The sequence below is a fragment of the Ambystoma mexicanum genome, chromosome 1q (genome assembly GCF_040938575.1).
Source record: "Ambystoma mexicanum isolate Mex_15411 chromosome 1q, UKY_AmexF1_1, whole genome shotgun sequence".
Classification (NCBI taxonomy): Eukaryota; Metazoa; Chordata; class Amphibia; order Caudata; family Ambystomatidae; genus Ambystoma; species Ambystoma mexicanum.
This window is the reverse complement of record NC_090922.1, coordinates 424,701,106-424,716,205: the sequence shown is the minus strand read 5'-3', so window position 1 is coordinate 424,716,205 and position 15,100 is coordinate 424,701,106. Positions and strand designations below refer to the sequence as shown.

The window sequence follows — 15,100 nt, the reverse complement described above, 5'->3', positions numbered from 1 at the left end:
GTTTGGTTAGAGTGTGTGAGGAATGGTTAAGTTTTTTAGTAGTTTTACTTTTTTTTTCTTCGGTTGCTTAGTATCCTTGTTAGGAGAGATGCATATTTTATTGCGTCTCCTTCATGATTTAGAGAAGGTTGTTTCCTTTTAGTGATTAAGTTTCAGCGCGATAGGGCTGTCTCATCTCACTGTCATTGTGCCAAGTAAGCTACTTTCGTGTTTCCATCTTTGTATTCGGTCATCCATCTTATCCCGGTTTGTCTTTGCTGTAACCTAGTTTTGGATTGATTTACATGCGAGCTACTCTTGTACCCTATCTCTTTCCGAGTAGCTAAGGTTGTTGGTAGTGTTGGGCATGTCTGCTAATTTCTGTCCTTTTGAGGTTGTCGCTTGTGTTCTATTCCACCTAGCGTTGTCTCTCTTGTACTTATAGTAGTTTCCCTTAGTCAGTTCTGGGTGTTGTCTGTGCCATTATATATTCTGTCAATCTGTTCTTTGCGTTTCCTGTTTGATTGTTTTAGTTGTTTCACTTTGGTTCCGAGGTGTTGAAGAGCCAGGTTTTTAGAAGTTTTCTAAAGTTTAGGTGGTATTTGGCGTTTCTTATTTGTTTCTAGGTGGGAGAAGGTGGAGCCCCCTCATTTGTTCTTGACGTATGGTTTGGTTCCAGGCGGATTTCATTGCTTGATCTGAGGAGTCTCATTGGCTTATAGATTGTTATTTTCTTTTGTAAGAATTCTGCTCCCTGTCCGCTGATTGCCCTGTGTGTTATGCACATAGTTCTGAATGTGATACAATGTTTGATTGGGAGCCAATGTAGTATCTTTAGTGCTGTAGTGATGTAGTCTCTTCTGGATAGTTTGAGGAGGAGTCTGGCTGCAGGATGCATTGTAATTTCTTCAGGAGGTATTCCGGCATCCCGAGGTAGAGGCTGTTTGCGTAGTCGATTCTTGACATGATGAGGGCGACGAAAGTTAGTGTTTTGTGGGTGAAGGAGAGGAAAGGTAGGATTCTTCTTCTTGTGTGAAGGAGGAAGAAGCATTTCTTAATTATTGCGTTTACTTGTGGTTCTAAGGTTAGGGCATTGTCCATTAGGACTCCCAGGTTTTTTACTACCTTAGATGGTGTGGGCGCGGTTCCCATTTCCATCAGCGAGGGTATATAGGTGTTGTTCTCTTGGTTTTTGGATATAATCATGATTTCCGTCTTTCCTTGCTTGATGTTCCAGTTGTTGGCGTACATCCAGCCAAAGATTTATTTTAGACATTCTTTTAGGGTTGCGTGATCGGCTTGAGTATCTTCGATTTTGTAGATGACTTGAGTGTCATCTGCGTAGTTGTAGCAGGTAATATTGTATTTTTTGAAGATCCTGATTACTGGAGTCTGGTAGATGTTGAAGTATAGTGGTGATAACGAGGATCCTTGTGGTACTCCACAGTTGTTAAATCGTGGAGTAGATTTGAAAGGTTTTATCCATACGGTTTAAGTTCTGTCTGCTTGGAATGATTTAATCCAGAGTAGTGCCATGTCCATTATACCTTGATCTTCCAATCTTTTGATTAGTGTGCCGTGGCTTACTGTGTTGAAAGCTGCGGATAGGTCAAGAAGAATAGGAGCTGAGGTTGTGTTGGAGTCTGCGTTTGTTTTTAGGTTGTCCCAGATGGATAGTAGTGCCGATTCTGTTCCTCTTGCGGGTCTGAAGCCGACTTGTGCTTGGTCTAGCAAGTGGTGTTTTTCTACATGTTTTTCTATAGCAGAATGCTGGAGAAAAGAGTCTTGTAAGTGTGGCAGGCAATTAAGAGAGTGAAGGCATAGTCAGGTGTCAGGTTGTATCTGACAAACATGGCTGCTGCTCTTTGTCCGCGCTACTCCACTGTCAAGAAAGGAGGCATCATCTATTTGAGTAGCAGAGAAGGAGAGCAGGAGGAAGGGTCAAGGATGCGCTAGCTGGTCATAATTCATTATTGGCTGTTCTGTGCTTGCACGCATAATGAAATCGGGGATTTGTGTGCCAATTTAGCAGAAAAGAACCAAACCAGACTCTGCTGACAGCATACAAAGGAGACAGGACTCGTTATGCTAGCTGGGCATAATGGATTTTGCCGTTGCTGCACTGATTTGGCAAGATGTTAAACAGACATGCTGTGCTACTATGACCTAACAGAATCTGGTCCACGTCTGCTAAGAAGGTCTAATGGAATCTGGTCACATTTCAAATAATATAATCTGGTCATGTTGTGCTAAATGGACACAAATGTAATTTGCTCCTAATGTGAGTAGACTATGACATGCTAATTGGGAAAAACAGCACTTAGCCATGCCAAATACACCCGGATATGGTAGCATAGACTATTTTAAAAAATTGCATTTAAGTGTTAAATGGATATAATACATTCTTATTATGATGTGCCAACAGAGCATGACAATTTATAGCAATGATGTGGCAAATCAGCATAATTGAGTCAAATCATGATTTTCTAATTGTGCATGAAGGAGTGGGAAACAAAAAAATGAATGCCTGATTTTAGTTATGTTTTACATGATGTTCCATTTGGAGATATTAATTGGGCAGACATTTGCCAAGGTAATGCATTATAAATCACAAAATGAGGCCTAGACAAAGATATAACTGGGTTTTGTGATGAATCTAAGGAATTCGTCCCTTCTCCTCAAAGGGGAGCCACCACCTTTGAGACTAAAGAGAATAGCATGCTACCGCATGTGGGATGTTTTAACCCACTAGGCTCTGCCCTGCAACATCACTGTGTGCTGGTGGAACCAGAATCAGCAAAATGTCTGCAAAAAGCCCTATGCGCGCTAGACCTATGAAAATTGCGCTTTGAAGCCGGAAAAGATGGCTGCCAATCTACTTTGCCTTTTGTCAGTAGTGGAAAGTGACCACTCTGCTGAAACCTGTCACTGGGCTGCCCACTGAGAGAACATGGAAACTGTATGAAAGGCAGTGCTTTATTGCAGGGAAACCCAGAAATTGCTCTGAAATCTTTTTTTTCCTTGGCTGCTGAAAATACAAAATAATGGTTCAAAACATCAGAAAACATCCAACATCCTTGCTGGGTTTTACCCATCACTTTATTTAAGGAATCAACATGAGCACACAATATCAGGAAAAGCATAATCTATCATCAGAATATCCACATTAAAAAGTTTGCTTGCCTGTGAAAATCTGTCAAAATATGGGCACAGTATCACCGGCCACCAGTATGACAGCTGTCAGTAATTGCATTAGAAACTTAAACGTGTGCAGTTAAAATCAAATGGTTGGAATTAAGTGACTTGCTAGCAAAAGTAATATAGGTTGCAACTATTTAATCTCTATGTTTTAGAGACTGGAATTAGAATTCTGTTTGCCTTTTTTAAAACAAAAAATGTAACAAATTGATTTTTAAAAGTAGGCCTGATTCAGCCAAAACTACAGAGAAACTTCCCCCACTGGGAAAGACACCTCCCTTCTGCTTCCCACGAAGAGGCCAGGAAATCACATTCAGGTGTTGATGAAGAGGGGAGGAGATTTGGGCTGCTGCTCCTGGGAGAGACAAATGACTTCCTTGGCTGAAAGGATATGCAGATTGCAAGTGTCAACAGTAGCCTCTGCCAGAGGAAGGAGGCGGGGATTGCTCTTGAGCCACCAGAAACTTTGGAGGCGGGAACAGACATTTTTGTTGATTCTCAAAGCACAGAAAGGGACTGACAAAGGACTGTGCGAATTCGTAAAAATTGTAAAATTACAGTATTGTTAATGTGAAATTTTTGGGCACGTTTTAAAAGGACTCAGAACTCTGTGCTATGTTCGGGGACATAACTGCAGAAATTGTGGTTTTGTAGCAATTGTGTTGATGTCAGAAGCATGAATCTTCATATGATTATGCCCAGATATCATGCGCACATCTCTATGCAATTGTGGACAAATCTGATTGGGTCCCGGACCAAAAGTGCGAAAAGTTGCCAAATCCAGACCCAAGCTCTCACAGTAACAGGGGTTGGATGAATACTTGCTCCACAAAATATGTGATATAGATATGCTATTGCTATCAAGTTTGTAAAATTGTAAATGTGTATTATATGAAAAGTAGATTTCATGTGCAAAAACAAAGGGGAGGTTTTTCCTGCATCATAAACCACATCGTCATGATGACACTCTGTTTTCTTCTCCAATCAAGGGAGAGGAAAGACTTAGCCAATGGAATAGCTAAGGGGTGTGCTTAGGATAATTCAGCCTACCCACCCCTTTATGAAACACAAATAGAGACAGCTTAGGACCTAGAGACACACACATTCACCCACCAACCGATTGCTGGCGAAGCACTTCGCAAGAGAAATCCATATTCCAGACTCCAGAACTTTGAAAGCAGAAAGGCCCATTTCCAAAGCTGAACCATGCTCAGCTTGGCTTTCAAAAAAATCCAGAAACCAGATTTTACCCCAGACCTCTAAGGGGAACCAAAAAACAGCCTGGCTGTGCTGTAGCTGCTTTCCTGCTAAGAATTATTGCCAGAATCCAAAGATCCAACCCAGTAGAGCCGTGCTGCGACCAGATAGCTGTGAACCAGAACCACAGCCTGTGAGATCCAGTCCAGTCCCACCGTGCGGTGTCCAGAGTGCCTTGCTGATTGCAGACCAGAGCGCCTTGAGTCCAGTCCGTTGCGCCCGGCAGAATTCCTGTCCAGAAATCTTGACTGACCTGAATCTCCGACGGTTCTGTCCAAACATTGGTAGTGAGTATCCATAGCATAGGATTGTCACTAGTCATCCCTAGCCAAACCCATCCTCTCTTATATCCAGAACTGCATTGCTAGAATATTTTTGTCTTGCCTGAACTCTCAATCTCCTCCCCATTATCTTCTGTACTTGTAGTGTTAAAATCATCTTTTGCGCTGATATATATTTTCTAAGTTTTCAATTTGCTAGTTACTCTATAATCATTGCTAGTGTTTCTCTGAAACCATACAAAGCGGCACCCACTAGTATTGAAACCATTTTAGTGAATTAAATCCACTTTCAGTGTTTTTATCATTCATGCAAAACCAACTTTAAACCATTTTTGACAAGTTTACAATCAATCCTGTTTCTCTCTCTCTCTGTGTTTGCTGGGGAGAAATTGGGATTGATACTATTTTGTTGAATTCTGTATTCCTGAAACCTGTTTTCTCTCCTTCCATCTCTTTATACTGCATTTTGGGGGGATTGAGTAGTGTGCAGGGGGAAAGAGTAATCACATTGCATTTTGATTGAACCCACATAAAAGTATTATTTCCGTGTTGCATTATTTTTCCTATCATTACTCCTTCTGATTAAAGAGATTGTTAGTGGGACATCACCCCATTGGTGATCATTGTATAACCATTAAAATAGTGCGATATATATTGTGAAATCCATAAAATAAATCTTTTAACTTTGCAAACCAGCCTGCTTCCTGGTTAAGTGTGACCGGGGGGGGGGGGGGAATTCAAAGAGAGGGGCATGATATAAGTGGTACATCGTTCAGAAATAAAATAACTTATAGACATAAATAAATAATTAAGGGTTTCAGCTGTGCATCACACACTAGGCATTCACTTAGGTGGAGTGCCGGGTTGAAATCACTTACACACAATACACTCCCTCAGGGACAGGACCAGTAGTCTCCCACTGGGGGTGAACCCCTCCCTCCCGGGAACAAGGAGTCTCCACCTTCCTTTACTTCGAAGTCCCAAGTGTTTGTTGGTTATATGGCAATTACACTAAGCAAACATGTCCAGGGCCGCTTTAATGTGAATGGCTTTGTTTCTTACCTGTGTTTATTGCCGCCCGTTTGTGAAGAGCGGAACCAATGGACTCTTCCCTTCCATTCCACGGAGGGAAATAAAGACAGCTGGACGGCAAAAGAAGGAGCAAGAATCCACCAGAGAGCAAGAAACTCTTGTTTGCACGAGCATGCAGAGGAGGAGTCGAGCAGAAGAGCCACGTAATCGGCGTGGTGGGTGGAGAGTCGAGGCAGCCTGCAGACTCTGCTGCTTTGACAAGGCGGAAAGCCAGACGAGCTTGGGGCCGCAGACCGGAAAAAGCGCACCGGCATCCTGTCTTTCCTGCGCAAGAGACTCAAAGAAAAAGAAGGTATGCGAGAAAGCTAACCGCGTAGGCCAAAGCCAGGGCAAGAGCATGGATCAGCCCTGGCCGAAAATACTGCCCCACAAACAAACACTGCAGCTGTACGGAGGGTACACGGCACCGTACGAGGATCATGTGGAGGGCTGCCAAACCAGAGCCAATGCCGGGCCAAGAATCTGAATACACCACAATGGGGTGAGATAAAAGGAAACCGAAGCCGGGGTGACCAGGCCCATAGCCCAAGCCGGGCTAAGAATCTGAATACCTCAGGAGGGGAGTGAGACGAGACATCCAAGCAGGACTGAGCAGACCTGTAGCCATGCCAGGCTGATAGTCCGAATACCTCATGAGGGGGTGAGAAAAGGAACAACCAAAGCAGGGCAGGGTCTGAAAACTAGTCACATTATTTTACCCAAGGAAGAGTAACCCTGTGCCAAGTTATAACTTTTATAGTGGCTGGGCAGATGTTAGGTTAGAATAGATTTTGACTGAGGACAGATGTTTCTTTTTGTAATACATCCTCACAAGCACCCTTTTGTTTTTTTTATAATAGGGAACGCATCTTAGAAGTATGGTTTAGTGGAGCCAGTTTCTTTATTTTTAAACTCTGGTCTGTCTCATATATCCGACTTGGACAGTTTGGTAACTCAACATGAGACTAGACAAGGAGATTTTACACATTTTGATCTCCGTTATGTGGTACATGACTGAACATCGAAATGTGTAGGAAAGTTTCATGCACCTAATGGATACTCAAATAACTAAAAAGGAATTAAGTTGTGAAAACATTAGATTGGATTGGATTAAATAATCATGTTTTGTGACAACAGTTCAATTACCTCAAGATGTCGAAATAATTCCATAAACGTATATAGGATTGATATATATGAAAATCAATGCAAATCACTTTTGGGGTAATGGAGTGGCATTTCAATAAAATTAAAGTTACAGCTAATCGTTGGATAAATACTTAGAATTATACAATTCTAAATACAGAAACAAGCTACCACTGAAGGATAGCGGTTGAATGTTTTCCCTCATGTGTAACAAGTATTTTTCGTTTGATAGAAGTGAATCAGCAGCAAGGTACTATTACCATAGATCAAGATCCTAAACTTGAATTAGGCCAACTTCTCGAATTGTCTTGGAAGCTGGAGAATTGGGATTCTAGAATGTACCTGCAATGCTAAAACAGTAGGTATTTACGTGTACATATCCATCACGGATTCAAAATTACCTATGATCTTATTTTACAATTTCTCCAATACTGCCTTTGAACTCTAAAGGACACACTAATTCAACACACTCTTCTGTACTGCATTCCTTAAAAAGAGTTTCCATTTTATGGAAAAGCATGGACCCATAAGAATACAAGCATACCACCCTACCTAACTACATCCCTTCTTCCAAAAATAACCATCTTGCTTCTACGTCAGTGATATTATTCTTCCAGCAGGCTATGGTCTGGTTACATCAGGAGGGGGCACAACACACCATGGACCGGGACTCATCGCTTTGAAACTACTAAAGTAATGATTAGGTGGTTTACTAATCACAATAACATAACAAGGCATATGGAAAATAGCAGGTGCTAACTGGGCTTAAGTGAAGCAGTCAGTTTGGACTTCGGAATTACAGAATTCCATAAAATATATATAACAGCAATAGGTAAAAATTACATCACATACATTATGCTGCAAGAGATATATAATTATGGCTGAAATGATCACCGTGCTGGATATATGACAATAGGGTCCATTGAGCTAGCAGGGATTCTGTTCTTAATAAGTAATTCATTAAAGGACGACACTAATAAAAAAAACACAATCTTGTAAAATTAAAGTGAATGTTCTGTATGTAACAGTTGTTTAGGCAGAACCAAAAACAAATCTTCACAGCTTGCAGAGCAGGATGGACAATCTTTCATCTCTATTGTGACTGACCAATTAACATGAATTGCTAAAAATGGACTGCAGTTAAATCTTGCTTTAGTTATTAAGTGGTGTTTATATGCATAATTAGACCAAAAGAGATAATCCTGTTTTAAACTGTATGAAAGAACCATATAACTATGATTAGATGGCTTTATTATTTCCTTATTTTCTCGTCTATCATTCATATAACACATTAAATGATTTTTAAAATTGGATGACATAGACCTATCTAACACAGTGGGTTGAAAAAACGGGTTGTGTTAATGAAATGTCTTCTTGATTGGTGTACCTTGGAATGAGAAATGCACCCGTTTTGCCTAGAATACCTGCAATTAGCAGTCTACAACTTGCATATCCTCTCCTCTGCCTTAAATACGGTTAAAAATTGCATCTTCTTAAAACGGCTCTATGATACCCTTGGTATCTCGGAGCGGGCACTAGACTGGCTTACCTCCTTCCTTACGGACTGTTCGTCCCCAAGTCATTTTGGGCAGTTTCTCCTCAACTTCTTCCTTCTCTACCTGTGGTGTCCCCGAGGGCTCAAACCTCTCCCCTGGTTTTTCCAACACTTACCTCGCTCAGCTAGCACTCCTAATTCCCTCCTTCTCTGCCAACTTCCGGTGCTACGCAGATAACACAACTCGTTTTCAAACTCCCTGCTGGCCCTCTTGCATCTTCCATCATCTCTAACTGCCTATCTGATCTGCCATCCAGTCCTGGTGTACCTCCAACGATCTCTGCCTCAGTGCCAGCCAGACTGAGTTAATTTGCATTGGGACCCCTGCTTCCTCATGTTTACCCTCACTGTGGCCATCCTCTATGGGCTCTCCCCCTGCTCCTTCTTCTGAAGGCAGAAACCTTAGAGTCATCTTCGACTCCTCTCTCTCTATCTCTCCTTCCTCCCTCACCCTCAGGACATTGCCAAGAAGTCCCACTTTCAACTCTTACTTCTCAAAGGAATTCTACCTTTTCTCACTTTGCCCCAGAAGCTCAATGTTACCCGAGCCCTGGTTCTCTCTAGGCTGGACTTCTGCAATAGCCTTCTCCTGAATCTACCTTCTTACACTTAATGGCCCCTACAGCTAATCCGGAAGAGGGCAGCAAGACTGATCGTTGGCCTTAAGCTCAGGGACCGCATCTCTCCTGCCCTAAAAACTCTTCACCGGCTCCCGGTTGCGGCACAGATTAAATTCAAATCCCTCTGCATCATCCACAAGGCTGTCTGGGGCCTGGGACTACGCTATCTGCAACTTTACCTTACTGAATACTCTCCCTCTAGTAGACCTCTGTGGTCCTCTGGCACCAACCCTCTGTGTGTAAAGCGTTCGCTAAACAGAGGGCCGGAGGCCGATCACTTTCTTCAGCTGGTTCCTCTGATGGAACAGCCTCCCCCTCCCTCTCCGCCTTAAACAGGACAAATTCCGGAAGACTTTCCTCTTTACCTCCTCTGCTAAATCACACAGTTGCTGTGATTGGTGGCCAGGGCCCTTATAGTTTAGTTTATTATTTGTATAGCGCGCCATACCCTGGAGTATCAGGGCGCAAACAGACATGGATATGCACAACTTAGTTACAGGTACATAGAAATCAGATGGAGGTACAGAGATGCGCTGAGCTTGGTTACAGATATGCTCGGCTAATTGCAAGTACAGGAATAGGCAGGAAGTGTAGACATAAACAATATTACAGCAAGCAGATATGAGCAGGGAGAGATCAAGGACAGGGGAGCAAGGAGCATGCTCCTGTTCACGTAATATATAGTTATATACAGTAATGTACAATGTGTATCCCTCAGGGACCTGGCCTCCCATACCTAATTGCACCAGCCTCTGTCTACCTATCAACACTTGCCTCGGCACCCACCAGCCTCAATCCTGTAGGCTTGCACTTTCTGCCTAATGCGGCGCCATGCTGCATAGCGCTTACCTTACTATGCACTTCATCTGCTGCTCATCCCGAACATGGACTTTCCAGCACTTACCCCCACCCCCCACTTGCCCTCTTATCACTGCACTTACACGTTCTGAATACTCACAAGGCATAGTAGGCTCGTCTTTATCTTCCACTGTATTTGTTGTTTTTCAATCTCATGTTCCTCTCACTGCTGCCCTGTGGACGCTTTGAAATAGAATTGACTTACTGTATAAGTGCCTAACAAATGCACAATAAATAAATGCCCAGTTCAGCATAGATAACAGCAGCAGTCACATGCTAGTGTGTATAAAAGAAAATACATACTCTATGATAGCAAGGCACAATGATCTGCTGCCTTGTTTAAAAGGAATGTGGCAATGAGTGGCGGCTGGTGAATTTTATAATTGGAGGGGCATAAATATTTCCTACAAATATGTTTGAGCCAAGTGTTGCGAGGGAGTCCAAATCAACCAAGGTGAGTTTGTGGGGGTTCCCCCCTGAGAAAATACTAGCAATTTGGTCCAGCCAGTCTAGCTAATTCTTTCGTATGGCATTTTTACTGGGCATCTAAAATAAAGCAAGCATGAGAAGTCTTATAACCTGGCTAAACTGGCATTTTGCTGCAGCCAGACTAGCCATTTCTTTCCCATGGAATTCTTTACTTGGCATCTATGAAAAAGCAAGCATGGTGTGCCACTATGTGGCGAGGCTGGCCTTTTGGTGCAGCCATTCTAGCCATTTCTTACTGTGACATGGAACTTTCTACTGGACATTTATGATCAAGCAACAATGATGTGTTCCTATATGGCTAAACTGGCATTTTGGTGCAGTCAGTTGGGACATGTTTTCATAATGTGGCATGACATGTTTAATGGCATATCAAACAGTAGTATGTTCTTACCTGGGAATATGGGCATATATTGGCAGAACCATCGATTACATGTTTCCTTATAGAATCATTAGTGCCATTATGCGCAAAGCAAACAGGAGTATGTTATTTTGTGAGAATAATGGCATATATTGATGCAGCGAACAGGGAAATGTATGGGCACGGCCAGCCTTAAAACATAGATTGTTGGCAAAGGCATCATGAAAATGCATTGGGAAATGCTCCTGTGCACGGTTGATGACTTGAATCTATTGGATTTGTTCCCGAGTTACCCTACAAAAACTATTGCAATCTGACTGGGGTTTTACTCAATCATTTTCCAATTAAAAGTATGCTGCAAAATGCACCATTTTTGCCCACTATTCAAAACATGCTCTCGGGGGATGAGGGGCCCAAGCACCCCTTAGTTGATTCAAGCTTCCTCGCCATGCTTGGTTGGTTTAATATACTTGTAGGAGATATCCGTGTCCTTCCAATTAGATTCAACGGACACCAATTAATTATGTCATACTACACAAGTGGCTCAATTTGCCCCCAAATATACAGCAACTTGCTTAGGGAAGAATTTCAAGTTCTATAGTAAACTTTATTTAATCGAAGTCAAGGGAGTACCCCTTTCACAGTGAAAGATAGGGTTAAGGAAACTATCAAATAAAACAAATGCTTCGACCAGAATGTAACTAATCAGTTTTCAAATAAAAAAGAAATTTGAACTGGCACTTAGAATGAAGTCGCTGAACCCATTCTTAGTTATGACATATGCATTAATTACCTGTAACAGTTCTGACCAGGTGCTTTACTATTTCTCTGGTTTACTAAAGTTCCCTAGTAGAGCCCATGCATTCTTGTTTGAAGTCAGTGAGAGCATGCAAACGCTCTGAAACTACTGGAGTTGTGATTTGGCACATTATAAAAAGCCTAGTAAAATAACAATCTGGAGAGGTGATTAATGAACAACTTAAAAATTCAAGTGTAGCTTTTTGGTGCTACAATATTGCAGGGAGAACTTTGACAACTCACGCTCTGCTGGCACACAGCTCCCAACTACCAGCTTCAGAACCTCACTGCTGCTGATAAAGAAACCCACCTGCAGTTTCGCATATCCGGCCCATCTTCTCAGCCCTCCAGCGCCACGCTTCAAATATTCTGAGTCCCTTCTCTGAAGAATCCCGAAAAAACTAAAACCCCCTTTACTAAGAATAGTGGCAAGTTCCCATACGAGAAAAGGACCCTAGCAATGCTCCGTCCCTCTTCATCACGTGGGCTGCACGTTCCGGCGAGTCTAGGAAGTCACGTGCCTCAGGTTGCTCACTTTCACGTCTTGAACATCTCGTCTTTGCGAGCCGTGGGCTGTGGCAAGAGTGGGAATGCTGGCGCAAACTTGTGTCCTAAAGGGGAAAAGGGAGGGGATCAAACGGCATCGCCTCTGCAGAGTGTAAACATAGGCGGTGAACCAGCTTCCTCCGGCTATCTGCCAGTTCGCTTCCCCTCGGATTTGCCTCCCTCTCACTCTGCATCTCCCTGGGAGGGAGGGAGATCTCTTAACAGGCCCGTGTAACGTCGGAAAATGGGCTATCAATGCGCTATCTTGGGCGAAATTGCCCGTCGAAAAATGCTTTCCTGCAAGTCGTTACTGCGCATGCTCACCAACACAGCGCATGCGCAGTAGCACCCTAAGCATTTTTCGACGGCTGAGCAGATTTCGACGTTACACCGGAGCTTAAGACAGCAACGTTGCTGAGAGCCGATGAAAACCGTCCTTCCTCCTGATACTTGGTTGTTATTTTAGTGGAGCGGGGCGATTTGGCATGCGTATTTTGGGGATATCTATGTGCAAGGGGGTGTTTTTTGGGCAGTGAGGCTGAGCACGGGCATTCCTCCGTTCCCAGGAGAGTTTCCAATATAGCAGTGTACAGTTATGTGGATAGTATTTTATTTTTGTCGCGTGGAGAGGCTTTTTTTGCCCTGCCTTCTGGAGAGAAGCATTTTGGGGATTTGTTACGTGCAACAGAGAGGGGAGATGTGTTTGGAGTATCCTATGCAGAGAGACATATTTGGGTACGAATTTTCAGTATAACAGTTTACAGTAAGGCAGATATTTTGTGGATTATTTTCTCGTGCAGAGGCTAGGGTGACCACATTTTCAAGATTAAAAAAAAACTGGCATGACCACAAAAAAAAAGGACTAGGACTACCAAGGCGGCGGACACTCAAAACACACCCCCGCGCAGTTATTTCTACGACTGGACTGCTATCCTCGATATAAAATGTGCGGTTTTGATTTATAATGAAATATGCCATTAATAAAGGAAGCTTTGCTGAGATTGCCATAATTAATATAACAGGCCTTCCAATGTATTCGTTTTGTAAGCAGGCTTTGTGGCACGATCAGGTAATGTGTCTGATGGGTACCTGAAAGGTTGGGGGTTTGAGTCCACCCTGCGATGTCAGGGATCTGGTTAATGTGACACAGGAAAATATGTAAAGTATTCAGGTGCTTGTTTGATTTGTAAGTTTTGCCCACTATCAATATTCAATCATTTTGTGATGGAACTGTCAGTGGTCACCTTCCCTTTCCCTAAAACCGGGACAGTATTTTATTTAAAAGAAAATTGAGATATGGGAGAGAGGTACCAATTCTGGGACAGTCCCTGCAAAATCAGGATGTCTGGTCACAGTAGCAGAGCGGAGATTTGACCTGCCCGGAGGAGGAGGTTTATTTGTGGATCTGTTCTGTATAGGGGTGGGGCGAAAGTGTGAAAATCGTTCTGCCAGCCGTGGAAGCGAAATCTAAGATTTTGATCCCGTTCGACGCAATCTGCCGTTCCACCACCCCTGCGTATTGAAAAGAGCAGCGTGAAGTTTCTTGTGCTGTCTTGCGAACCTATCATGAATCAAACAAAAAGATGTGTGAAGTTTCTCGTGCTCCAATGCAAAACTAGCACAAATCTTAAATAAGCCAAACACAAAGTTTCTTGCACAGATCATCGAAAACCGCATAACGTTTCTTGTGCTGCTGCAAGAAACTAGCTCAGATCGGAAAACGGCGCAATGTTTCTCGTGTCACTACACGAAACTTGCACCGATCGGAAAAAAAAGACATGTGTAAAGTATGAAGCTTAACATGGGAGCGAAACAACGTGCTCTGTGCGAAACCGCACACAACCGGGCAAAATGTCAGTGGCGGTGGTACTGTAATACTGATTTTGCAGAACGGGTGGAAGTGGATTCCAGTGCGGATTCTGCACTTTTAGCTTTGCAGGCTAAAATTTCCCTCACACCTCCTTACGTGCAACAGAATAGTGAGAAGTGTTTTGTGCAATGGGGCATACTTGAGCATTACAGCGCCCTTCAGTTTAGCACCTTGTCATTGCACAAGTGGGATGCAGGAACTTGAGACCGCATCGTAGTCAAGAGCTGATGAACACTGGCATACTTCAGCATTTATCCTGTGTAGAGGGACACATTTGGGTAGCAAAGACTGGCAGACTACTTGTGCTCCAGTATAAAGGAGCAGTTTGTCCTGTGCACAGGGTGTTTTTGGCCATTTGCAGATGCAAACGTGGGTTTGTTCTGTGTGGAGAGTGCAAACCTAGGTATTTGCCTTCTACAGAGAACTGGGGAAGTATGAGATGTGTTGTTTTGCAAAGCTGGGGGATAGTTGGGTATTTGACCAGGGGGAGATGTACTTTACAAAGGTACAGTGTTGGGGATTTGCTCTATGCGTAGAATGGGATGAGAATTTCCAGTCCCAAGGGGGTATTTGCCGATTTGACCTATGCAACAGAAGTGTGGGATGGATGTTATTTGACCTGTGCAGACAGAGGGATGTGTTTTGGCATAGATTTTCTTTCGGTTCCTGTGCAGAATGGTGGATTTTCACTGTACAGAGGGTTGGATTTCCGATGGTTTTGTGCAGAGGCAAATTGCAGTAAACCATGTTACATTTTGGTTTGGGTTTTGTGTAGAGCAGTCTTCACGGGACTAGGAACAGGTTTGTTGGTTGAAATGTGACAGTGTGGTATTGTAAACGGGGCACATAGTGTTTATGAAGGAGGGTCAGGATGGTCCTTGTAGAGGAGAATTCTAGTTACCTCCAACAAAGGGGCATGTGGCTTTGCAGGGGTAGTTTTGGGCAGTGGCAGGGTGTAGGGGTCGGATTTGCAGAATGGTAGCTGGATAGCGCTTTGTAGTAGAGGGCTCTACATGTCCCCTTGTTAGAGATGTTATGGAAGATGCAATGTGAGGGGGGGCAGAATTGGATCTTGTT

The 15,100-nt window shown here is 43.1% G+C and overlaps 1 protein-coding gene across 2 annotated transcripts in view; it reads right to left on the bottom strand.

The window, feature by feature from the left end:
• The window catches only part of DUS2 (dihydrouridine synthase 2), a 1,290,787-nt gene extending 1,278,338 nt beyond the window's left edge, over positions 1 to 12,449 (bottom strand). The window contains exons 1-2 of one of the 2 annotated variants that reach the window (XM_069639713.1): positions 11,918 to 12,449; positions 10,063 to 10,145 (exon numbers count right to left, since the gene is read on the bottom strand). In XM_069639713.1, the coding sequence (XP_069495814.1) occupies positions 10,063 to 10,069 (7 nt within the window). In that variant the 5' untranslated portion in view covers positions 10,070 to 10,145; positions 11,918 to 12,449. The remainder of the gene's footprint in view (positions 1 to 10,062; positions 10,146 to 11,917) is intronic. The other variant, XM_069639706.1, reaches the window with a different exon arrangement.
• Positions 12,450 to 15,100: the final 2,651 nt, after the last annotated feature.